The sequence below is a fragment of the Elgaria multicarinata genome, chromosome 2 (assembly GCF_023053635.1).
Source record: "Elgaria multicarinata webbii isolate HBS135686 ecotype San Diego chromosome 2, rElgMul1.1.pri, whole genome shotgun sequence".
NCBI classification, from domain to species: domain Eukaryota; kingdom Metazoa; phylum Chordata; class Lepidosauria; order Squamata; family Anguidae; genus Elgaria; species Elgaria multicarinata.
Window position 1 is genome coordinate 125,083,618 of NC_086172.1, and position 27,146 is coordinate 125,110,763.

Genomic DNA, 27,146 nt, shown 5'->3' on the forward strand with positions numbered 1-27,146 from the left:
GAGTGGTTCCCAGGTCCATGAAATAGTCTCATTGCCTGTTCTGGATGAAGTTGCACTCCCTCTGAAAAATCAGGTTCATAGCCTGGGGGTACTCCTAGATTCATCACTGTTGCTGGAGGTCCAAGTGGCTATGGCAGCGCGAAGTTACTTTTATCAGCTTTGACTGGTATGCCAGCTATAACCTCTCCTGGACAGGAATCGCTCAGCCACAGTGGTACAGGCACTTGTAACCTCAAGACTTGATTACTGCAATGCACTGTGAGGCTGCCCTTAAGACTGGTCCAGAAGCTAGAGCTAGTGCAGAACGCAGCGGCTCAGCTGTGGTCAGGAGCTGCCTCTTTTCAATATGCAACTCCTTTGCTGAGGAAACTGCACTGGCTGCCTATTTACTACTAGGCCAGGTTTAAGGTTTTCATATTAGTATAAACAACTAAATTGTCTCTAAACAACTTAGGACCTGGAAATCTGAGAGAGCACCTTCTCCCCTATCAACCTGCTGTGTCACTGAGGGGTCATCAGAGGGCATGCTCTGCATGGACCCATAACCCGATTGGACTCCACCCGCAGCCTTCAGTGTGGTGGCCTCTTTTCTGTGGAATGCTCTGCCCCAGGAGGCCAAGCAGTGGGCACAAAGCACTGCGTTGTTTCTGGCACCTCCTGAAAACATCTTTAATCCAGGAAATATTCCTTAACTGACCAGCCATGGCACTCTTTTTTAAATAAAACTTTTTGCTATGTTGTGTTATTCTTTATATGTTTTAGCATGATGTTTTAGCCTTCTTATCTTTTGTTATTCACCACTATGGAATCTGTTTAGATGTATATAAATGTTGTAAATGAATAAATAAATACAATAAACTAACTTTTGAGGATCCTGCATGAACAGCGCAATGATGGGGGCAAGGTTAAAAGTTTGGTGCTTCTTTCCCCCTCTTCATGTGGGTAATGACTGTAGTGGCCATGGCGTCTGTCTGGAATCATGATTATTCAGGCATCATTTCCTGCCTGTGGTCTTTTTTGGTGTCATAGGAGGAGGCAGCTCCTACTGCATCCCTCTGAGGCAAGGGATTTATTGGGCTGAGCAACTGGAACTGATGGAAGGAGGTTTCGTGTGCTGTTTTTAACAGTGCACATTTCACAATAATTTAGGACAAGTACCACCAGACAATATATTCTCCCCACTCCACCCCAATAAATAAATAAATATTGAATGAGTTATTTAGTTAAAATGGTTGCACTCAGGCTCAATAGAATTTGGCCAGGATGTGTTAAGACAGATGCCCTATTTTTCAGTAGGAGTAATAGAATTTTTATTAACAAGAAGATCCATCAGGGCCACCAACACCACCACTCCTTACATCTAATATCACCCTACTGGGGTGTTTGTTTGCTCAGTCAATCTTGGCTGAGACAGGAGGCTGAATCATTCCGTCTGAATCATCAATACCACAATTGCTCACAAAAGTTAGCAGGGAGGCCATTCTGTCTGCAACACCTTCAGATGCATTTCCCTTCAGAAACACATTTTAAACCCAGCTGTCTCCTTTTTCATTTTAGCAGGAGAAGTAGACTGCGTGTGTTCATCACACACAGCATCATTTCAAGGGACATAATTTTACTTTCATCCTTTTGGGTGAAATTCAAGGCTGGACTTCTCAAGTCACTTATCAATGACAATGAAGATCCATTCATGAATTTAAACCAGGCTGCAAGTAACTCCCCAAAGAATATTGTTTGACCCTGGAGGCTCTTGTTATACTGGTCGGAACCGGCATTGGGGTTACCAGGGTGCATCAAAACTGCAAAGTCCAAACATCTGGAGGGCATGAAGTTGGGGACTGGCATAGGTCATAACCCAGAAGAAGGCAAATCCCCACCCCATCCTCAAATTTCTCATGTTTTCCAACCTCCTGTTTTTATTTTGAGCACTTTGGATTTGCAATGATAAGGTTCCAGGTCATGCTGTTTGGCCAGAGGACTCCCCAGCCAAGACCCGGTTTGCCACATTTCCCAATGTGCCATGAACAGAAGCAACATCTGGGCAGTCAGCAAATTTCAAACCAATTGCATGCAAATGGTGTCAAGGTTGTGTTTATGAATGAGCATCAAACTAGCAGCGGCACTGAGGCTTGTAAGATGCTTTCCCACAGCAGCTTCTGGCACCGAATAAATGGCTTTCTGCTGCTTTATGAGGATGTTAAGCAAAACGTATTGCGCCACGGCACCGCCGCCCCCTCCTCCCGCTGCTCCTCGGCCTCTGTAACTAGCGCCGAGCTTCCAAGGGATGCCAAAGCAGGTGAAAAATGGGAGGACGTAAGCGCTAGATCCTGCCCCTCTGAGCAGGACTGAAAGGAAACGCGAGATCGTCCCCATAGGATGGCCTATCGTTCTGTTATAGGGAGTGATCGGATATGTGGCGGCTCATAAAAAAGGGCATTAGGACCCTGAAGAGCTCTCTCTCTCTCGCTCTCGTTCGCTCGCTCGCTTCGCTCTGCAGGACTGAGCAGTGAGACAAGAGCTAAAACAAACAGCTGTGACTGTACGAGGCAGCCAAATAGAGAAGGGGAGAGAGAATCCGATCACCACTCTCCCAGCAGGCTCTTTCTCTCTTGCACACATCTGATCCTCCCCCCTCACAAGAAGCATCTTCTTCTTCTTCTTCTTCTTCTTCTTCTTCTTCTTCTTCTTCTTCTTCTTCTTCTTCTTCTACTTCTACTTCTTCTTCCTCCTCCTCCTCCTCCTCCTCCAGTTGACTCAGGGCTCCCGGGCGACCCTGGGGCAATCAGGATGAGGAGGATCCGGGCTAATGCCATTGCCATCCTGACCGTCGCCTGGATCCTGGGCACTTTCTATTACTTGTGGCAGGACAACAAGCCTCATTCCGCGGCATCCAGCAGATCCCCCAGCAGCAGCAGCAGCAGCAGTAGCACCGGCGGCAGCAGCAGGAATCCAGGGCAGAGATCCACGGGCAAAGTCGAGAGCCACCAAGAGAGCCCCCTCGTGGTGAGTCTGGCCCGGGGATGGGGCCGGAGGGAAGGACCTCCTCGCGCCTTCTCGGCCCTGGCGACATTGAGGGCACCGGGGAAAGGGTCTTGCTTGCAATGTGCCGTGCTCGCTGCTTTCCCGCAGGCAGCGCGAGATGCGCGCGGGCGCCTTCAGCCTTCCTCGGGGCGGCGAAGGGAGGAGGAAGGCGCGGGAGACGCGCGGGAGGAAGAGCCGCGTTTGCGCGGAGGGCTTTGTATCTATCGCAGGCAGCAGCGTTCTTGCCTGTCACCATGGCAGCATTTATAAGGGGACGGGGGGGGGGGGGGGCGCGGCATGGGGTTGTGGGGGGGCGGGGAGGCTCCATCTCCCAGGCGAAGATAGACGGGCGCGTGGTCCGTCGAGTCGCTCAGGGCCGGCTTCTCTGGCCGGGAACTGGCGGGGTTTCTTTTCTGGAAGCAGGCCCGTCGCCAGCCTAAAAGTTGTGGGGGGCGTGCGCCCCAAAAGTAGGGGGGCAGTTCATCTGCTTTACAGGCCTTTTAAAAGTGTAATCTTAAAAAAAATCATTTGTTTGTTAAAAAATAATAATGGGGGGGCAGAGAAAAGGGGGAGCAACCCCCCCCCCTTAGTTCATCCCTGGCTACATGCCAGAGGAAGCCGGACGGAGCAAGGAAGCTCGGAAAAGATTTGGGTTTGCATTCAAGATATGTGTTCGAGGCCGAAATATGTGCTTGGCGGGGTGGGAGGGAGAATTCAAGTGGGATTGGAGCAGACTAGACCAATGGCTCTTTATGGGAATGATGGTCCAGTGTTCCGTAGGGCAACAAGCTATGGAATTGGTTGTCCCTTCTAGAGCTTTGACCTGCCACCAAAGCTGTGAAATGTGGAATGCCGAGGGGTGGTTTCATTGGGATGTTTCACTGCTAGTTGGAAGTCCAGATGCGAGGGTGACTCGGGGCTTGGGATCTCCATGAGCAAAGGGGCAGCACAAGCATGGACCATGCACATGGTCAGATTGGTATGCCTCACAATTCATCTGCTTGTAGGTGAAGTCTTCATGCCAGCCACTGCCACCTACAATACTCCTAGGGATTCAGAAAAACAAGTGACCACCGTTGGGGTTTATATTCCTGCTAATAATGTAATGTCAACATGAGCTCAGGCCCGTAGCCAGCCTAAAAGTTCCGGGGGTGGAGGGAGTAGTGGGGACAGTTCATCTGGTTTGTAGGCCTTTTAAAGACAAAATTATAAACTTCTTTTAATTGTTTGTAAAAGTAAAAAATGAGGGGGCAGAGAAAATTTAGGGGCGGCAAGGCCCCCCCTCCAGTCCCCCCTCCCCTGCTACAGGCCTGCATGGGCTTAGGATTTTAACAGGAAAACAAAGGCAAAGAACAAATCAAAACAAAAAACAAGCAGGGCAAGCGCTGGGCATCTCTTCTTCCCCCACTTCTGCTGAAATGTGCAGAATGGAGTTTACAGATTTCACTGGTGATGAAATCTCATTGCATGGGAGATGAGTGACTCACTGCTTCTCCTTTTTCCACTCCTTGGTAGCAGAAAGGGCCCTGTGGCTCAGTGGTAGAGCACATGCTTTGCATGCCGAAGGTCCTGGGTTCAATTCCTGACATCTCTTGTTTCTTTTGAAAAAAGAGACAGCAGGGCTGCGAAAGATATCTGCCGGAGATGTTGGAAAGCTCCTGTCAGGCAGGATAGTTAGCGTCCGGGTAGACTAGCCGATTGGCTGAATTACAAGAACATTGTTTCATGTGTAACGTGTGATGAGGCCCTCATCATTAACTCAAGCACGTTAACAGTTTGTACATGTTTAAGTGAGTAATATGGAGTCCCACAATGGCAAAAAAAGAAAAAGAAAACCGGTACGATTATGCAAAGCCACACTCCGCATCATTACATTCAGAGCATGAAGCCTTCTGCTTGTTTGAGAGTGAAAGCGACGATGAGGCACTCTTGGTTACCACTGAGGGAGGCACAAGGGCCGTGGTCTTTTGCATACTCTGTGTAAAAATCTGTGTGTACATTCAAACTCGCTGGCTGCTTTCCACCTCCAAATTCAGTCTGTTGCACAGGGCACACTGTATCAACAATATCTTTTTGCAAAGAGCTGCGCTTTGCTCTTCATGACCCATGCACAGCGCTGTTGCAACGAGAGGGCGCTTCTCTCTTGTGTGAGGGGAAATCATAGAAGTCTTTCATCTCTGCTAGATGAAGGCTTCCCTCTGCCAGGGAAAGCTGCCTCTTGTTCTGACTGCAAGATATTCTAAGATAAATGTAATACATTTTAATAAAACTAACATGAATATCATTGGGGTAACCTGGCTAAAAGCACTTGGAAATTATAGCATGTGTCATTTTACCTGTAGATCAATTTATCAGCTGGATGCAGAGATGAAAATGTTAGCGACATGCATGGTGCTGTTGCCACCTTCCTCAGCTTTCTTCATCTATACAATAGGCCTGATAAACTATATGTGGGATATATATTTAGTTTTCCAGACACCTGAACTTTGCAGTGCACTGCGAGCTACAGAAATTTCCTTTGGTGGTCTAAGGACCTGTAAAACAGGAGTTGATTTAGCATGCATATTCCCACGGGACAAAAAATTTGGTGAACTGTGGCATTTTCTCAGACTTGATTTCTTGTAGCATCCTGGGGCAAGCATGTTTACCTGTCTGCCCTGCTAATTCCTTTTATGTTTAAAATTAGGAAGGAAAATAGACTGTATTGTGCAGGAACAGTTATATCTCATTCTGATGGCTATAATATTGCTTTGATATTTCCGGATGAAAGGGAGTGCAAATTATTGTGTTGTTATTATTACTGCAGAGTGTGCATAGAAGCATGCAAAAGGTTCTGTTTCAAACTGACTTTAATTTAACTTGTTTATGATAGAACCGAGTTGCCAGAGTGATATTGTAATGTGAGTAGAGGAGTTGTTGTTATTGTTGATGTTGTTGTTGTGCTGATTCTAACCTGGATTTATACTCCAAAGCAAGCCCTCTCTGCCTTCCTCTATCCCGTTCCCTTCAGTAACTGGATTGATAGCTTTTGCTGTATCAGAGACACCAGATCTAGGGACTACCTGCTCCACATTCCTGCCTCATGCACGAAAATGTAATAATAAGATGAATGAGTGGGAAGAATGCAAAAACATGGCATCTCCTTCCTAAGCCTGGTGAGATAGTCTTTCTGGACTTTGAGCAGCAATCACTTTATTTAATGAAGCAGGGTGGAGACAAAGGATCCCCCGCCCCAGATAGCTGGGGTTTTTCTTCATTACATATATGGCATCATTCCTGCTGTGAGTGGTAAACCAGTAAAAAACCGTATTCCTTCTGCGTTACCTCAAGCAATTGTGCTTCTATTGATTTGGCAGTGGGGTAATGGCACTGTACTGGGATGTAATGTGAATAACAAGCAGTTCCATTGGTAGCAGTGTCACCAGATTGCTTCATGCAGTCTGGGGGTAAATGGATATGCTGTATAGCAGATCTTAAAGAGAGGGAAAGCAAATGGGCAGAGCAGCTGCCAGCTGTACAGGTGGACGTTGCAGAGGAAGAAATGGTAGCTTTGTCTTCTGCCTTGCTGAGGTGGGCAGGTGGGTCATCTTAATCCTTCTTTGGGAACCCTACAGGCCTGCTACATAAAGTTGTTACCTGGCTTGTTCTAGTCACGCTTACAAGTCAGTACAAATACCCCAGTCTCTCTTATTTCAGTCTCAAAGTGGCCAGTTTCTAATTAAAAAAATATGGATCTGCCATCTACCCCAGGAAAGGGGGAGGGAATCATATCTTAAGCCCTTTCTACATTTAAGGATTATCCCAGGAAAATGGAGGGATCATCCCTGCCTGCTCCTGGGATCCCCTGTGTGTCATTTGCATGCACAGGGATGATCCCTGGAAAAAAGGCAGGTATAGAAATGGCCTCAGACAAGCGAAGCCAGGGAGAAGCAGTCAAGTCCAGGACAGATCGGGGGGGGGGTATCTGGTGGGTCATGGGAGCAGAGACAGGATGGAATCTGGCGAGTCCTAGGTGGAACCCGGGAAGAATTTGGTGGGCCTGGGTGCAGCCAAAAACAGAACATGGTGGGCTGTGCGTAGAGCTTGGCAGAATTTGGACTGCACTGGCTTTTCTTCCCGCAGTGCTGGTTACTTGACACATTGCAGTTTTTATTGGTTAGATCAGTAAATGTTGCCTGGTTTACATTGGAAAGACTGCTTGGGAAGATAGCAGCCTACTCACAGGACTGGGCAATGTGTGCATATTGATTGGCTGTCCACTGCCATAACCCACTGACCACACTAGCCCCTGCATGGTTGTTCCTACATCGGTAGAGCCAATATGATTGCACAAGAGTTCTCTCCCACCCCCAAGAACTTTGACACACACTATTTGCACAAGTGATGCTTTCTTTGTTTCTTTCACTTCTCATCTCTGTAGTCTGAATGTAAAGCCTTCAGTAGATCAGGCTTGTAAATAGCTACTTGCCTGGTTGCCTATGGTGAGTATGAATGACCTCCGGGTGATCAGGCAGGGGAATTTTTGAAGACTGAATGAGTATTGGGGTTTAACGTGAAGAAAAATCAATGTGCCATACATTACTAATACAGGATGCTGCTTTATACCAAGTCAGATGGTTATTGTATTTGGCTCAGTATTGCCTGACTGGCAGCAGCTCTCCAGGGTTTGAGGCAAGAATACTTCCCAGCCCTACCTGGAGATGCTGTGGATTGGATCTGTGACCTTCTGCCTGCAAAACATGAGCTCTACCACTGAACTAGGCCCTTCTGTGCAAGAGGGAAATGGACCAGTGTAGGGTTGGGTTTTTTTATAGGAAATCTCAACTTGTGTTGATTTAATTTGCAAAGTTGTATTACAGTTAAAATGGACCCTTCTAACAAGAGAGACATTCCAGACTTAAAGGCATTCCTATTATCAGTTATGAAAATATTCCTTATAGTGAGAGGGGATATGCAGCTGGATGAAAAACAGCAGTGAAGGCCAGGAAAGAATCATATAGCAGACAGGTCTGAATGCATCCCTCTTTTAAAATAAACACTTCTGAGACACTTCTGAAGTTGGGATAAGAAAGTCAGACTCTGGACCTTCTATTCTCCCATGTGTGTGCGTGTAAGTGTAAAAGAGCAGATGAGATGTATCTACACATGCAGATAAATCACTTAGTACACAGTTTCTAGGACTGTACCATTAAGATTCTAGGATTGTACCGTTCAGGTAGGAGATTGCCTATTTGAGTGTCTACCAACTATAAAGGTTCCTGCACAAGAAACATGCAGATCAGGGGGAAAGCCAGGCTAGAACACTCTGTGTATTCAGCCTTCCCCAAACCTGGTGCCCTCCAAATGCCTTGGACTACAACTCCCATCAGCCCCACTCAGCATGTCCAGGGGTCAGGGATATTGAGAGTGGTACTCCAAAATACCTGGAGAGTACTACCTTAGGAAAGGCTGTAGTATATATGATGGTAATATTAATATATATAGACTGCTTTTCCAGCCTGTGTTCAAAGTAACTTGCAACTGGCTGAATAATTCCACAGCCGTATAACATAAATAAAAACAAGGTTAAAAAAGAAATGAATAGAACATGTATCAGCTGTCAGAAAAGAAAAGGCTGGAAGCTCAGAAGAGCAGTTCCTCAGGTGCAGAGAGAGGTCGTTCCACAGCCTTGAGGCCACAACTGTAAAGGCCTTGTTTTTAGCGTTAGATGTTCATATTGCATGAATAAACAGCAAGTGAAGCAGGCTCTGATTCGCAGCACAGCACCCAAGGGATTGCCTTAGGAAAAGGCCTGCAGAGAAAACACACAGGCCACCCTGGGACATGGGTTCAAGGCCCACTGTGGGGGCCGAAGGAGTCTTTGGGGACGGAGCTCAGAGGAAGAGCTCATGCTTTGCATGCAGGGAGTCCCAGTTACAATCCCTGCATCTCCAGTTAAAAAGGCCAGGTAGTAGTTGATGTGGAAGACCTCTGCCAAAAGACTGCTGGGTTGCTGTCAGCCAGACAAGACTATACTAGGCTGGATGGACAAACAGCTTGAGCTAGTGTAAGCCATCTTCATACATTACTTTCTTCCTAATCCACGAAGATGGTGGGATGATTGATAGAGGGAGAGATGCTCCCCATGGGATCATATGAGTGGGCATTCAAATGTGTGATCTAAGACACAGAGCAGTATCCAACTGTGTCATTCTGCTAGTGCAAATGACCTTGTGCTAGCAGAAACTAGATTCTGAAGTATGTGCAAGAGAAGAATCCAGCTAAAGCTACATTTGCACAAGCACCGTTGCACAAGCATGGTTGCACATAAATCTTGTGCAACCCATTGTGAAATGCATTGTTCATAAATCTTGTGCAACCGTTATGCAACCCGTTGTGCAAAACATGGTGCAAAAGGTGCAACTGCTTGCACAACTAGTGTAGCAATCATAATGGGCAACTGCTTGTGCAAAGGAAAGATTCAGTGGAGCTCCACGAGCACTATGGGAGCTTATGGAATGGCACTGTTGGGTACTGCCCCTGCAGTCTTAAATAGAACAATTCTAGAAATAATTTGGTGTGGGATATAGCTACATGTGCAGTTGAACCTGGTTTGGTGAGTTTTAAATGGATGAAAATCCATATCTGTTCTCTTTCTTTCTTTCTTTCTTTCTTTCTTTCTTTCTTTCTTTCTTTCTTTCTTGAATCTTCCCAGACTGTAAGAATCCCTTTAATTTTGCCTTAGCTATAGCTGGGTTTTTGCCTCTTCTGCTGCTGCAGGGATCATGCCAGCTTAAATGTGGCCAGGACTATGGCACATCTGTACACTAAGAAGCAAAAGCCTTTGACCTGGATTCCGGCTGGTTTTTCTTGGGCTGTGGTTTCCAAAGGTTTTCAATGTGCAATTTGTTCTTTTAATGGCTAGATTGGTTTAACAGTGTCATAAAGTTACTTCTCCTTTGCATCTTCACATTTGGACTGCAGCTTTAAAAGAAACTCAGCAAATCTCTCCCCCTGGATCCCATGAAATGGGCTTAAAATAAGAGTTTATGAAATAATAAATAAACTCTAAACTGTTTTGGTTTGCCATCTTTTCCCTTGTGTCTTGAGGATGCTCTAGAGTCATGTTTTCAGCCCCCCTTCCTCTGAGAGCATTAAGATGCAACATTTGCCCAAAGAGGGGGTGGAGATGGAGAGTGAAAACTGGCTACTATGGAAATTGCTCCATTGTTGTGTTTACTACACTTCTTAAATCATGGGAGGAGGAGAGAGGGAGGAAAACTGCAGGGCCTATGAAAAAGCGCAGGAATTGTTCTTCTGAAAAACAGCAGCAACAACTCTGATTGGGATCAATTATTCACAATTTGTGTTTGTTTTTGTTCTCACTAATGTCATTAAGAATTTGGAAAGGAAGGCTGCAGTTCTAATACAATACTTATTTTCAAATGAATGCCATGGTTAGGATCAGGCTGTAAGAGCTGTATAAGAGGTGAGTTCCTTGACTCCATAAGGGCTGGATGCCAACGTGACAAATGAAGAAAAAATAAAAATGGATTTAAAAATCTCTGTTTGTCGAGCCCAAATAGATCAGACCAGCTGTCTGACTCACAACTCCTTTCAAAGCTACTGTGGCTTTGGTCATTATTTCCACCCACCCACCCCCATGCCCCCTGTAAACTGCAGGATAAAATCAAATCAGCGATTAGATTTTAACACTGGGGAACCAAGGCAACCAATATGTTCTGTCTTCTCTTTCTAGGAAAGCAGTACCGTATGAACTAACATAAGCACCAGGGGCAGCAGCTGTTCAAAAGTGAGGTTATCTATGTATTTACCATCAGAAATGGTTGATAAAAATGTATGCATATTTCTGCTGGAAGCCAATGAAGAGCTTTTAATGCTGGCCAAGCACATTTTAAGATGCTTAAGAGGCCCCTGGGGCCCCTCCCAGTCCCCTCCCTTTCTTCTCATTGTACCCTGTGTAAATAATATCACTTGTTTCTCAGCTGGGGTGTTCTATTTGTCATTGTTGCTGAGTCCCCCTCCAAGAGTGAGGCATGAGGCAATTGTACTCTTTGTAAACTGGCCAGAGAGCTTCGGCTATAGGGCGGTATATAAATGTAATAAATAATAAAATAAATAAATAATAAAATAATGTGCCCCCTACCTAGGGCCTGATACTGGCATAATATGCAGTATTGTAGATCCTGGTTAACGACTTGGCGGCTAAATTCTGCCTTGATTGATGTTTCTGAACTGTCTTCAAAGGAAGTCTTACATCTAATGCATTGCAGCAATTCCGGGGTCTAAAACATGGTGCTCAAGATACCCTATCTAGGTACTCATCAGGGCCCTTGCTCCTTCTATTTTTTATTTTAAGATTTTTGTATAACTTTTTAGATTTTATATCAATTTTGCTGCATGGTTTTTATCCTGGTTGTGCTTTTTGTACTGTATTTTGTATTTGTGCTTTTAACCTGTTGGTTGTTTTATTATGGTTTTAATTTTTGTGAACCGCCCAGAGAGCTTCTGCTATTGGGCAGTATAAAAATGTAATAAATAAATAAAATTTTTTTTTTAAAGAAATCTGGGAGTCTGGCTCGCTGCAAAGCAAAGCGCTGTCTTCCACACCATCTTTATTTGTGCTCGATAGAAGGGTTTTGTGTTTTGGAGCTCAGCCCCCACCTCTGCCTTGTGTTTAGGTTCTTAAGCAAGTTACTTTTCTTTTAGTCTCAATACTTTGTCTTCTGGAAATAAGTGTACTGTGACCGGCCATCCCCGCCATGTCAGCCATTTTGTTAATAGGCATGCCCCCATGGAGCCATTTTGTGAGAGTGCCTGTGGTGCTCTGTTAAAATTCCAAATGCGCCCACTGACGCAAAGAGCTTTGGGGACCCCTGCATTAATCCCACCTGGATGTCACCACAGGCTGGACAAACTGTGGCAGGGATATAGCTTTGTTCAGGAGGGCACCAGTGGCGCACCAACCTAAATCAATAAAAGATGCTTCATGCCACAGATGCCAGCAAGCCTCCAAAGTAAGGAACGGATCAAAAAACACCTGCAAATTGTACCGATCCTGGAAACAATATTTTGTTAATTGTAATTAAAATACTTTAGGGTGATTTGAATGGGCCATTACAACCCATTAGCTTGACAGAAGACCTGCTCCTAGCAGATAAAAATTCCTAGAACTTGCTTGGTGATATGCAGCCCTGGCCCAAGGTCTCTCACAACCTAGAGTATGTGCAGCTGCTCCTGCAACCCCACACTGCCACCTACTCTTTCTCACCCCCTCCCACCACCAGCACCACCTTCCCCTTGTGCTCCTTGGCTGCAGGGCTCTCACAAGTGTTTGGTCAGCTGTAGCCCTGCCTGTAGCCATTTTGGGGGGCTGTGGCAGCAGCAGCAAAGGGAAAGGGAAACAGAAGGGGAACCGAGAGCCCTGCCAGCTGCTGTGTCACTGCAGCAAATGCCACAGCGGGAAAGCCACTGTCAGGGCTCTCCGAGGCGCCCAGCGGAGGCAGTGGAGTAGTGATGGCGTGGGACCCTCTTGGCAGGGGATGTTGGGCAAACAGCGCAATTCGCCTCTCCTCCCACTCTGTTGCCTGATGCAGGCGCCTCAGCCTGCATCATGATATGGTTAGCCCGGTGGGTATGGATCAACACAGCTGCCTGCCGTTTTGGACTCTTCTTGGGGATGGTCATGATGAGCACCTGCACTTCAAAACTTATCACTATACCACTAGGTGTAGACACCATATGTTTAGTGATGGCACCTCACTCCAGATCTCCAGATGACCTCTCCCATCATGTAGATGCGAAACAACATTTTGCCCGCAAGGTTGCAATCTGGACAAACCTCTAAGGGTTGTGTGACTGTGAGAGATTTGGCAGACCTCCCTCCCTCCAAGGTTCTGCACTTGCGAGAGATTTGGCAAGATTCGCCTTCCTCCATCGTTCTGCACCTTTTTTGACGGCAACAGCTGCATCTGGGGGGACCTCTCCCTGTCAGAACTTTTAAAAACGGTCCAAGATGGGATCTGGCACCTGTAAATGAAATGATTTTATTGCAGTCTGTCAGCCGGAGTAACGTTCATGTTACTAGCATGGAGCATTCAGTGTAGCACAGATTTGACACACTCTCCAGCTGCACCTATTGAATAGGCATAATGTTTGTGGTCTCACTATGTGTGCTGGTTGCTGATGTGTGCTGAAGCTTGCGTGCCAACAGTGTACCGACTTGGCTAGCTTATTACTGTCTGCTGTACTTGAAAGCTGAATCTCACAACATTGTGAGCATGTACTGAAATTTGTTGGTTTTAAGCGTTTTAATATTTGGGGAATGAGAAGTGGTGTGTTAATATGATGGACACATTAAGGTCATATAAATAAGAAAATGTGCTTTCTGAGTTGTAAGAGAATGCATATTTTGAACAATGCTTTAAACAATAGCTTGGCAGAGTTCATCTTCAGATGCGTGAAAATGACTCATTTAGCATATCTTAATCCCTTTATTTAATCACACCATATGGGTTGGAATAGGCCTTAGTTTGATATAGTGAAGCCTCTGAGCCAAAGCACACAACTGTCATTGTTGGACACATTGTGCTGGTCCTGTTTGAATGAAGTTAGGCCATGGTACTCTCCTATAGCCCCCTGATGGAGAGGTCTGTCCACTCTATTCCCGTATGGTGGAGCTGCCCCATTGTTAAGTATATGAAAGAAATACTTGCTTAGTCATTAAAATTGTGTGTGTATGGCTATCTCAGGGTTAAACAGAGAAAGTCTATCTGTGGGCAATTACCTTGAGATAGAGGCTGTTCTGGGAACCTTGCCAAGATTCTAAGTTAGCCTCATCACAGCTGTATGTAATGTAGATAAGAATTGTGTAGATCTGTATATAGTTTCTCACTTGTGTAAAATGGAACTGATCACTGCTTACTGATCACTGCTCTATGATCACTGCTCTCTGTGTATGCCTCAGTGTGCTGATCTGAACTGATCTGAATTGGACTGCACAGAAGCCTGAAGGAAATAAACCAGCTCTGCTGTGTAAGACCTGCGTGATGTGTGTTTGTTTCTGAGCACAAACAGAGTTCCAGAAAGAGAAAAGTTCTGGCACAATAACCCAACAAAGGTTATGGGCCCAGTCCAGTCCAGGCAGCCTAGAGCCAGTCTAGCCTAGACCAGCCTACGCCAGCCTAATCCAGGCAGAAGAACCAGAACTTGATGGGAACGGTGCAGTATCAGAACCAGGAGTCTGCTAAAACAGAAAACTGTTGATGAAGGAAGACATCAAGCTAAAGCCAGTGCTGCAAAGTGAGGAATAATCTCAGTCGGCTGACTCTGAGGAGGACTCTGAGCAGGAGGACGGTGAGATACAAATTCCTAAAGCAGAGGAAATGGCAGGAGCTAATATGTCTGGTTTGCATCAATTGTTAGAAAAGCTGAATGACTCTAACTATGCATTATGGTCTTACAAAATGCAAATGTATCTGATTCAGGCTGAACTGTGGTATGTAGTCACAGAGGATCCACCAGATAGAGCAGATCCACAGAATGCTAAATGGTTTAAGGACGATGCAAAAGCAATGGCAGTTATTGCATTAGCTGTGGAAGACTCTCAAATTTCCTTCATTCAGTTTTTGAATACATCAAAAGAGTGCTGGAATGCGCTACAAGCTGTATATCAAAGAGAAACAGCGGGCAGTAAAATAATTCTAACCCGGAAGCTGTATGGAATGAAGCTGAAACCAGGGGAGTCTATGTCAAACCATTTGAAAAGCATGAGAGAAATCTTCAATCAACTCAGGGCACGAGGGATGGAGTTTACAACTATACACCAAGTCTATGTGATTTTGTCAAGTCTTGATTCATCGTACGACGCGGTTGTCACCATGATGGAAAGTCAAGAGGAGAAAAATTTAACCCTCGAGTATGTAGCTGGAAAACTACTGGAAACCTATGAGAGAAGACAAGCTTCAAAACAACAGAGCTTTAAACATCCTGTGGCTGAATTTCAACAAAGCCATAAATCTTCTGACGTGGTGGCTGCATTAAAGGCAAGGAAATGCTTTAACTGTGGTTCCACAGGACACTTAAGGCGGGATTGCAACAACAAGAAGAAAAAGCAGTCAACAGCAAAGTGGAGAGAAGAAAACAACATGAATGAAGCTGAATCAAAAAAGAAGTGTCTTCTAGCAAGAGTCAAAGAGACAATGAATCCTTGGTTTTTGGACTCTGGGGCTTCAATAAGTATGGCAAAAGACAAACTTTCATTTGTAACCTTGGAAACGTCTACTTCAGAGCAAAAGTGTGTTACCCTTGCAAATGGAACAAAAATCCAGATTTGTGGTGTGGGTAATGTATATTTTGATTGTCTGGGAGTTGAACTACAAAGTGTTTTATATGTACCAGAATTAGAAACAAATCTTCTAAGTGTGTTTCAGTTAACAGAAATGGGGTATGAGATTTGTTTTACTGAAGAAAATTGTACTATAAAACAGGGAAACAAGGTGTGTGTGCAGGGAATAATGAAAGATTCTTTGTATGTGATTAATACTTGTATAAAAAATGAAGTTGTAGCCAGCAAAGTCACAACAAAAACAATAGCCAATTGCAAACCACACCAAGAGTGTATCCATTTAACTCATAAAAGGTTTGGTCATGCTAACTATAAAACAATTTCTAAGATTCCAGAATTGTGTGAAGGGGTGAAAATCAAACCATGTTCTAACTATGTAGAATGTAATGTATGCAGTGAAACCAAGTGTCATAAGTCAAACATTCCAAAACATAGTGAGAGAACAACAAAAAGAATTTTTGAATTAATTCATGCAGATCTTGCAGGTCCTTTTGAGACAAGTCAAGGAGGAAACAGATTTTTCTTGTCTATTGTTGATGATTACAGTAGATTTGGATTTGTGTATGTGTTAAAACAGAAGAGTGAAACTTTTGGAAAGTTTAAAGCCTTTGTTAAGTGGAGTAAAAATAGATTTAAAGAACCTATAGCTAATCTAAGAACGGACCGGGGAGGTGAATTTCTTAGCAACCAATTTAAAAAATTCCTCAGTGATGAGGGTATACAACATGACCTTACTGCTCCATATTCACCATTTCAAAATGGAGTTGCAGAAAGGAAAAACAGAACCTTGCAGAACATGTTAAGAGCTCTATTGAAAGAGTCAGGATTGTCTAACCTGTTCTGGGCAGAAGCTTTGTCCACCTCAAATTATTTGTTAAACAGGCTTTACCACTCTGTACATGAAAAAACCCCATATGAAATGTTTTACAAAAGAAAACCTAGAGTGTCACATATAAGGGTTTTTGGAAGTAAATGTTTTGCTCATATTCAGAAAGAAAACAGACCAGGAAAGCTAGCTCAAAGAGGTTTGGAATGTAAACTGTTGGGATATGATACACAAACAAAAGGCTATCGTTTGTGGTCTCCATATCACAAAAGTGTAATTGTGAGCAGAGATGTAGTTTTTCATGAACAAATGCAGGAAACAAAACACTATGTAAGTTTGCCTGTAGAACAGAAAGCTGTAGAAACAGAAGAAATTCCTGAACAATCTCAGCAAGAGAGGGAGGGGGAAGAAACTGTGGAGGAGGAAACTATGCCTGTAACTATGCCAAGACGATCAGAAAGGGAACGCAAAGCTCCAATTCGTTATTCAGATGAATACCAAAGCAAACAGGTTTCTCATAGAGCTTTACTGATAGCCTATGAACCTACTTCATTTGAGGAAATTCAGGAAATGGAACCTACAGAAGCTCAGGGCTGGCATGAAGCAATGTCAGAGGAAATCAGAGCAATGGAAAAAAATGAAACGTGGGAGCTAGTACCTTTACCTGAAGGTTGTAAAGCCATTACCTGTAAATGGGTATTCAAAATAAAACAAAATGAGAAAGGACAGGTGGAACGTTCAATGGTAAAACACAAAGAGATGCTTTTAAAGCTGGGTCTCAGATTGTAACACAATTTAAACAACATGCGCAAGAGGAGGACTGTTAAGTATATGAAAGAAATACTTGCTTAGTCATTAAAATTGTGTGTGTATGGCTATCTCAGGGTTAAACAGAGAAAGTCTATCTGTGGGCAATTACCTTGAGATAGAGGCTGTTCTGGGAACCTTGCCAAGATTCTAAGTTAGCCTCATCACAGCTGTATGTAATGTAGATAAGAATTGTGTAGATCTGTATATAGTTTCTCACTTGTGTAAAATGGAACTGATCACTGCTTACTGATCACTGCTCTATGATCACTGCTCTCTGTGTATGCCTCAGTGTGCTGATCTGAACTGATCTGAATTGGACTGCACAGAAGCCTGAAGGAAATAAACCAGCTCTGCTGTGTAAGACCTGCGTGATGTGTGTTTGTTTCTGAGCACAAACAGAGTTCCAGAAAGAGAAAAGTTCTGGCACAATAACCCAACACCCATAGCATGGCGAGGGGCTAAGCGTATAACTCTGATCCTCAGCCTACTAATCTCCCCTGGCTTCAAATTGTATGGCCTGCAATGCTATCTGCTGGTTAGGGAAATTTGACCTTTTAATTCATTTAAATGTGTCCAGGCTTCAGTCACATGGACACACTTAAATGAATTATAATTAATTAATTCATTTTAAAATCAAAATAACCCCAAGGTGTATGCCACTAGGATCCCCTTAGTATGCATGCAAAGTTTCAGTTGTCTACATTTCATGGTCTCGGTACAATGGTGCTACAGATGGATGGACAAACACACATCCTCTTTTGTTGTGTTGTTGCTGTTGTTATAGATAAAACAGGTACAACTAGCTCCTTCTGGTAAATGTTGGAAAGTGTCCAGTGTTATAGTTTGCTTAAATACTTGTTCGGATCCTACATCTCTGGATGCCACAAGATCACTTTTCTTTTATTATGTTTATTATCCATGTTACAGGCTTCTGCAGACATCTTCTAAAATTTATTTATTTATTTAAAGCATTTTAACCCTGCTCTAAAGCTGAAAAAGCTCCCATAGTGCCTTACAGATCAATAAAAATCAAGGCAGTTCCTGCCCTCAGGCTTACAATCCAACACAGAAGGAAAAAGGGGGGAGGGGAGGAGGGCTGGAGGGAGGACGAAAAACACACACCTGGGCTTCCAGTTCTTAAAGTGTCAGAGTCCTTATAATGACTGGGATGGAAAAGGTTCAGATAGAAGAAGATAGGGTGACCATATGGAAAGGAGGTCGGGGCTCCTGTATCTTTAACACTTAAAGAGAGAAGGGAATTTCAGCAGGTGTCACTTCTTTGCAAGCAGCACCTGGTGAAATTCCCTCTTCGTCACAACTGTTAAAGCTGCAGGAGCCCTGTCCTCTTGACCAGATACAAAAGAGGGCAGGGCTCCTGCAGCTTTAACTGTTGTGATGTAGCCATGCAGCTGTTCTTTCTTTGGGCAGTTTCTCCGTGTATAATTCTGGAAATAATCTTCTTGCAGGTGTGGTAGTGCTCGCAGGGGAGATAAAATGGGTAGGAAGAAATACAGGCTTTGGCATCCCAAAAGAACTCCTACAGGTGTTCTCATTCAGTTCTGTACGCTATTTAAAAATAATATTGTTATAATGGCTGTTTTTGTCCCTCATTTATCACTGAAATGGGGACCATAGTGACAACCTGTGAAGGTTTCTGGAGCCACTACAGGTATAGCATAGTCATGGCATTGATTAAAGAAGCAAAACATAAACAAAACCAGTGAATGAATTTTTCCCGCCCTCTAAAAGCAGTGCACAATTGTGCCGTATTGTGTTTTCTGCTACCCTGCCTTGTTCAATTTCAAATATGCCAAGGCATGTGATGCTCCTCCTTTTCCCTGGCAGGTAATTCAAGAGCTGGTACATCTCCCTGCCTAATAACCACCATTACAGTTCCCTTCCCCAAATCCCATCTTTGCTTCTATGTATCCATTTAAATCACTTTGCATATCTTTTCTGCTTTCCCCTTTGTGTTCATTGACAATGGCTTTGCTTTAGATCTGAAAAATTCAAATGCTGTATAAACATTTAAGCTTCACTTCTCCACTTAAATGGGGGATCTCCTTAAATGTTACTACTACAGTGCCAGAGGAGTGACTTTTTCTTGGTTTCATCATAGTGCTGCAGTCAGGTTTAAAGGTTTTAACTCCGAACGAGTGGAGCAAATCCCCTATGAGGAAACGTTATAACATTTGGGATAGTTTAGCTTAGAAAAAAAAGGCAAGTAAAGGGAAACATGAGAGAGGTGTATAAAATTATGCATGATGGATAGGGAGACATTTTTCTCTGACTCTTGTAATACTACAATGCTGGGGTCATGCAATGATGCTGAGTGGTGAAGGATTCAGGACAATAAAAGGAAGTGCCTGTCCACCAACCTGGACAGCTTTAAAGGCTTTTCTACATGAGGCTTTTAACCCACCACTTCTGCTTCCATATTCTTTGTGAGATTAAGGTTGGTTCCTTTACACATGGTTCCCACCCCCACCCCTGGGTTTTTTCTTTCTCTGCCTTTCTAGATGTTCCGTTACACAGCCACTAGGTGGTGCAGTGGTATGGCAGAATTGTGCAACTACACCGGGGTTTCATACCACAGTTCACAGAAATGTCAGACTTTCTTCTGCTATAATGGTTGCAAAGCATGGGAGGGAGCATACACAAACTACCATGAGGGAGGAATCTCAAGTGTGCATGAATGTCTCATGTAGTAAGGCTCTTAAAGGGAATTATAGGCAAATCCATGAAGGATAAGGCTATCGATTGCTACTAGTCATGATGGCTATATATTATCTCCAGTATCAGAGGGAGTATGCCTTCAATACTTGTTACTGGGGAACGTTAATGGAAGAGAGCTGTTGCACACATTTTCTGTTTGTGGGTTTCCCATAGGCATCTGGTTGGCCACTGTGGGAAGCGAATGCTGATCTTTAGTCAGAACTAGTATGGCTCTTCTTATATTTTATGTAAACTCTGAATTAAATCTCACTAAATTCACTCACTCATAAGTAAGAGTGCTTATGCTGGGAATTTTAAGTTGGTTCCACACTAAGTTTTTCCAATGTGGGGGAAATTATTTATACTCCAGGTTGGCATTTATCCCAGTTCCGGATATCCAATGCTTAGGCCTGCCGGATGAATAGAGGGGCAGTGCTCCTGTTCCAGACAGCCCCATTTTCAGGCCTTATGATGGTTACTCCAGGTAGTAGAATCACGACTGTGGTCCTGTCCACAGGTGTAGTTGAGACCTCCGTGGTGGACAAGCCCCATCCACTGGCAGAGATGAGCTCCGCCAGACGGGGAGGGGGCAACATCTAACCCTCTCCAGCCAGAAGATCTGGGGTTTAGGACTGCATTGTAAATGGGATAAATTGCACTCCCTTTCTCCCTCCTCTTTTTTCTTTTTAAAACTTTCTTATTTGCATAGAACACTAAGTAGAACGTGCAATCAATTTCAAGGTATTGTTTTAAGAACTTGCACCCAGACAAATGAAGATGGTACTCTCAACTTTAGTTTCATTGCCTCTTGATGTCCCAGCCACGGTGGCACAATCCATGTGCTTTATTTTTCTCTGATCATTTTCGTTTAAAGAGTGTTGAAAAGGGCTGTTCACGTTGTGGGACCAACACGCAGTGCACGCAGGTCACAGCCAAACCACACTGCAAAAAAAAAAAAAAAAAAAAAAAAAATTAAAAAAAATGATGTTCATAGTTGCAGTTGTTGACCCAGAGGAAAATGGGGAATTTATCTTGAGCCAGTCTGACACTCCTGTTGCATAATTAAGTGCAGCGTTTCCTACATTATTTATCACCTGGTTCCTTTTGGTTGCCTATAAATCTCGTTTAGTACTTTCTGATGAACATTTTGAAGTGCCCGTCGTTCTGTGGGAATTAATGCGTATCTGACTAGGTGCAAGATTGCACTCAGCGTCAATAACACCTTTGTACAGTGGTGATATTTTCCCTCTGGTTGGCTACTGTAAAGTAGAGATGGCGGTTCACTCACAACTGGGATAAACAGCATCATTCATGGATCAATAAGTGATCTCTTTTATTTAGTAGAAACTTCTGTTCCACTAGGCCTCACAGGCTCATGTGCGTGCCTTAAGGCATTTTTTGTTGGTTCTAATGCTGAAAGGACAGGAATAGTTAAAAAGAAATAGAGGAAGAGAGCTTTCTTCTCTGGCATCATGCCAGGCTTATGAAATACAGTTTTTATTTCATGTCTTGCATGCTGCTGGGGAGGCAGACGCCAGTAATTAAAACTGCTTCGTAGCTCAGATGAAGAGCCTAGTGGGTAGGATTGGTAAAAAGTCTTTGATTCCATTAGGATCTGCCTCTTCCCAGCTAATTTGCTTTTGACCCTCACGTAGTCTGCATAATTTACTCTGTCATTTTGCTTTTATAAGTTAACCAAGCATTTCTTCTGGCCCTTTTGGGTTGATATGGCTTAATTAAACCCATTTACGGCCCTAACATGATAGTTCTCTCCTTTACACAGCCCAGTTGTTTTGGGTTCTTTAAAAACACATACACCTTATGCTATTAATTTTATCTTAATAGCAAGAGGTATCGACCACACACACACACACACACACACACACACACACACACAAGAGGACTGTGAGAAAGAAGCTGAGAGCTGCGTACAAAGTGTTGAACATTTTCACAATGTTAATTTATTTCAATATCTAGTCTGCCCCATCCCACAGGCTTATAATGGGTAAAAATATGATAAAAAATAGTGGCCTGGATCCAGAGATGTCTTGCACAAACAGAAAAGTACTATCATCACTTTATTAGATTGTAAGCCTATGCGGCAGGGTCTTGCTATTTACTGTGTAATCTGTACAGCGCCATGTACATTGATGGTGCTATATAAATAAATAATAATAATAATCACTTGCTCAACACAGCCTGCAAAATTCTCTTGAATTTTGCTTCTGGGTGGTGGTGGTGCAGGGTGCTGTAATGGGGAGAGGAGCCAGGAAAGCCCTATTATACAAGCAGAGATCCATTCATCTGTCTCTTAAGCCAACCCAGTTGGCCAAAATAGATAATGCTTATAATGTCTGTTTTGTCCCTATGTGTCATGTCTATTGCCTGCACTCTAGTTTGAGTGCAACAGAGATAAAAATGGTGCTTTCCATATTATGCTTCCTGTGTTCCACAAAGCACACTTTAAAAATTCCCACCTAATTTCTGCCGTTCCTTTAAATTCAATCTGAGCTTTTCTGTTGGAAACATCTGAGTCAATAACCATGGTGACACTCTAATTACGTTAACGTATTTGAAATGTAATTTCGGTTTCCTGGAACAACATCATTAGAGAGGATTTTAAAAGAGTCTGGAGATAGTTTTCTTCCCATAATAGGGGGGTGATATCAATCTGTGTTCAAATGGGATTTTTTCACTGATAAAGGTAAATCCTGTTGATGGAGGACAGTGGTCTTGATTTACCAGCTTCACTGGAGGTGCCTTGTTAAACTATATAAAATCAATACCAAATTGGGCATTAGAGCTTTTAGCTCTCTATGGTGATCTCAATAACTATGATTCTGTAACCTTTGAGAGAAGACATTTAATTTCTTGGGGAATTAAGAAACAACTCAGGTTGCCAGGGGGGAAGCTTTAAGAAGGACCTTCGAGAGCCAGTGTGGTGTAGTGGTTAGAGTGTAGGACTGGGACTCTGGAGACCTGGGTTCGAATCCCCGCTTGACCATGACGTTCAGTGGGTGAATTTGAGCCAGTCACTGGCTCTCAGCCTAACCTGAGAGCCAGTGGGGTGTAGTGGCTAAGGTGTTTGACTGGGAGTCGGGAGATCCAGGTTCTAGTCCCCACTTGGCCATGGAAACTCACTGGGTGACTTTGGGCCAGTCACAGACTCTCAGCCCAACCTACCTCACAGGGTTGTTGTGGTGAGGATAAAATGGAGAGGAGGAGGATTATGTACGCTGCCTTGGGTTCCTTGGAGGAAAAAAGGCGGGATATAAATGTAATAAATAAAATAAATAACCTACCACACAGAGTTTCTGTGAGGATAAAATGGAGAGGAGGAAAGCTATGTAAGCAAGAGGGGAAAAAAAGGGGGGGGTATAAATGTAATAATAAATAAAATTAAAATGGCATTTGATTTATCTTTCCCTGGCAAACCACGTGACCTCTCTTTGCACCCCTGCCATTTGGCCTGATAGGCCAGACCTGCTGGGTAGCATCTCTGCAGAACTCAGTACCCCTACTCCATCCCATTCTGCTCCCTCCCACCAACTGACTGCCCCACACACCGTGGCAGCAGCACTCACCCCACTTGCGCACTCTGAGAGACCTGCCCCCTCACTGTCCAAGGAACCTGAGTGAGCAGAAAAAAAGGGGGCCTTGTCCCTGAGGTCTGGTCCCTCCTGAGGCCAGCTGAAGCCAGATCCTACTAGGGTGAAGGAAAGGGATCCCTGTCTAGTATCTATCACTCCTGCCACTCCTCAGCAATAAAGAAATAACACATGTGGCACATTCAAAGCCTTTATTGAACAGTATCTGAACAGGCTTAGCACCTTCGATAGCTCCTTTAGAGTTCTGGCTGGTTTTGACTGAAACCCAGAATGGATTCAGAGCCCCACCGAAATCGGAGCCTCCAGCCTCCACTGTCTGGAATGAAGGACATTCTGGAAGGGAAAGATATATGTGTGTGACCTGCCAATCAGTCTCTCTGGCAGAGCTGCCCTGCCAGTGTCTAAACAGTCAGTTGGGTAGCAGATGCAGGCGCCATGTTAGAAATTTCACCTGTTGCATGACTGTCATGGATCTTGTAAGGGTATAGGAGCCTGCCTGGAACAAACAGTATGGCAACCCCACAGAGGAATAGTTGGGAGTATCCTGGTTGTGGGATGTGCCTACCCCATGGCTGGAACAGAAAGGGAAGTGGTACCTGTGAGACAACGGTCTGTAGAAGTAAAGGGAGACACAAAGAGAGCAACAAGCAGGAGTCAGCAGCTGAATTACACAGCCTCTGAACCTTGTTCAGCAGGATGCTTGGGAGGAGGAGGAGGAGGAGGAGAGAAAGAAGTGGGCGATGGAGAGGGAGCGAGAAAGAAGCCTGATTGATTGGTGCCACCTGAGTGCTCGGCCACTGCTCATGTCGCTTGCTTAATTGAGGGCGTTGTTTTTAGTGAACTAAAAGGCATTTAGTTGTTTAGTGGAATTGATTAAGCAGTTAAACCTTATTAATGATATATTATTACAAACACATCCATAGATTTCCTGAGGGATACGAAACAGTTAAATATGTAGGAAACACCATTTAATATCCGGAGGAGGGTAGCCCAGTTGTCCTGTGAAGTGGCTCTGGGCTGAGGAGCCTTCACTTTTCCTGTCATTTGGGACCAGCCCATTCTCAGAGGCCAGCCCTAGAACCGGTGGTCTCCTTGAAGGAGGAGCAGAGAAACAGCCCACCCCGGCCCCACAAAACTCCTGCACTGGCAGTGACCCTAAGGAGCCCTTTGCCAAAGATGTTTCCACACAGGTTGCCTGGGTTCCTGGCCATCTCCTGGATATCCTCTTGTCACCCTTAGGGCCACAGGAGCAGAGAAGATGGCAAGCCGGGCAGGAGCTTCAGGGTGAAGGGGTTGGCAAACCATACACAAGCCTACTTGGGTGGAGCAGGGAGCTTGTATAAGTGTCTGTGTGGATCAGGATCTGGCTGAAACCCAGGAAGGCATGGAGTCCCTAGCTCCTGTATAAGCTCTCAGTCTGAGCTGAATCATTGCTCAAACAACAGCTTCATGCTCCAGCGTGCAACCGTTCCTGAACTGAGGAAATAGATGCCTGTTTTACCCGCTATTTTAGATGTGTGGATAGTGTCATTTCACAGTTTAGTCACTAGGGCCAAATCTACACAAGCAGGATATAACATTTTGAAAACGGTATCTGGAGTGTGTCCTGGGCCCCAACAGTTGTCATTACTGCTATAAACCATTTTAAAGCAGTAGTGTAGATCCTGCCTAGGTGGCCTTGGATAATTGTCTATGAGTGGGACCAGTTGTTTCCTGTGTCTGTGGGAGAGAATAAAGTTCTTGTCTAGTATTCCTGACTGGTGTGTCCTTGTAAGGCTTCCACGAGAGAAGTGATTCAGAGTCCAAGCCCTTGACAGTCCTGGTCTTTAAAAATCTTCACTGTGCTCCCCTCCCCTCCCCTCAACCTCAAACAGCAAAGGTGGTAGGGATTTATCAAGAGCATTAAATCTGTCCTCATAATTAAATTTAGCTTCCTTAAATCTGCTTGCCATTTCAGCTGGAATAAATTATATCTGGGCTTTCTTATCTGGAATTGGTGGTGTAATTCTAAATTGCAGCTCTGTTCAGTCCCTGGCCAGCTTCTGTCAGGTTTTCTTTCAGGATGTGTGCTGTGGGGAAAGCCCTTGTGACTCTTTGTGGTCTGTTTCAGACAATTTAGGAAAGCCAGGCGGCTCGCATTAGTGGCTTGTTGTCACAGGCATTTCTGACTGGGCTAAAGAGACTCATCCTGGATCTGGCTTTTTATTGATTGATTGATTTGCACTTTTAAGCCATGCAATAACCCAAGTTCTCTGGGTGATATACAAGACGTTAAAGACACAAACTGCAGCCAATAAAATAATGAATAAAAGCATCACAAAATAAAAGCAAGATAAAGCCAGCAGCAACAAGTAAAAACATGACAGCATATAAAACCTAAAAGCAGCAGTGAAATAAATTTTATTTATTTATTTATTTATTTATTACATTTCTATACCGCCCAATAGCCGAAGCTCTCTGGGCGGTTCACAAAAATTAAAAACATTCAAAGTATAAAACAACAATATAAAACCATAATATAAAATACAATATAAAAGCTCAACCAGATAAAAACAGCAGCAATGCAAAATTACAAATTTAAAACACCAAGTTAAAATTTATTTATAGACTGTTAAAATGCTGGGAGAATAAAAAGGTCTTCACCTGGCGTCTAAAAGCATATAATGTAGGTGCCAAGCGAACCTCCTTAGGGAGCTCATTCCACAGCCGGGGTGCCACAGCAGAGAAGGCCCTCCTCCTGGTAGCCACCTGCCTCACTTCCTTTGGCAGGGGCTCGCGGAGAAGGACATCTGAGGATGACCTTAGGGTCCAGGCAGGTACATACGGGAGGAGGTGTTCCTTCAGATAACCTGGCCCCAAACCGTTTAGGGCTTTAAATGTTAATACCAGCACTTTGAATCGGGCCCGGACCTGGACTGGCAGCCAACAAAGCTGGAAAAGGACTGGCGTGATGTGGTCTCGTCAGCCAGTCCCTGTTAGTAACTCTGCTGCCCTGTTTTGTACCAGTTGAAGTTTCTGGACCGTTTTCAAAGGCAGCCCCACGTATAACGCATTGCAGTAATCCAAACGAGAGGTTATCAGAGCATGGATAACTGTAGCTAGGCTATCTCCGTGCAGATAAGGGCGCAGTTGGTATATCAGCCTAAGCTGATAAAAGGTGCTCTTTGCCACTGAGTTCACCTGTGCCTCAAGTGACAGTTCTGGATCCAAGAGCACCCCCAAACTATGGACCCAATCCTTTAGGGGGAGTGCAACCCCGTCCAGGACAGAGCAAACATCACCTCGCCAGACAGATGAACCACCTGCTAACAGTACCTCCGTCTTGTCTGGATTGAGTTTCAGTTTATTAGCCCTCATCCAGTCTATTACCGTGCCCAGGCACTGGTTCAGAACAGCCACTGCCTCACCTGGGTTTGATGAAAAGGAAAGGCAGAGCTGCAGTGATCATTATAGAAGCACCAAAAAGCAGTTCTTAAAATGCCTGGGGAAACTATGGTGCTGAAAAAACATAATGTAGGCACCAGGCAACACTTTCTAGGGAAGGCATCCACAGTTAGGGTGCCACTGTTAAAAAGGCCCTGTCTCTTGCAGCCATCCACCTTGCTCATTTGATGAGGGAGCCTTGAGGAGGGCCTAAGGTTATGATCTTAGTGTCCAGGTAGGTAAATATGGGAGGAGATTATTCTACAGGTAACCTGGCCCCAAGCTGTTTCAGGCTTTAGCAGTTAACACCAGCACTTTAAATTGGGCAGTTTCTCTAGGGTGCTCAAATGGAAAGGAGGACAGGGCTCCTGTATCTTTAACAGTTGTATAGAAAAGG

At 44.2% G+C, this 27,146-nt stretch overlaps 1 protein-coding gene across 1 annotated transcript in view; it reads left to right on the plus strand.

Annotated features, from left to right (window-relative positions):
- Window positions 1-2,724: 2,724 nt before the first annotated feature.
- The window catches only part of GALNT16 (polypeptide N-acetylgalactosaminyltransferase 16), a 164,684-nt gene continuing 140,262 nt past the window's right edge, over window positions 2,725-27,146 (plus strand). Inside the window, exon 1 of the mRNA XM_063117587.1 lies at window positions 2,725-3,003. Within this exon, the coding sequence (XP_062973657.1) occupies window positions 2,788-3,003 (216 nt within the window). The 5' untranslated portion in view covers window positions 2,725-2,787. The remainder of the gene's footprint in view (window positions 3,004-27,146) is intronic.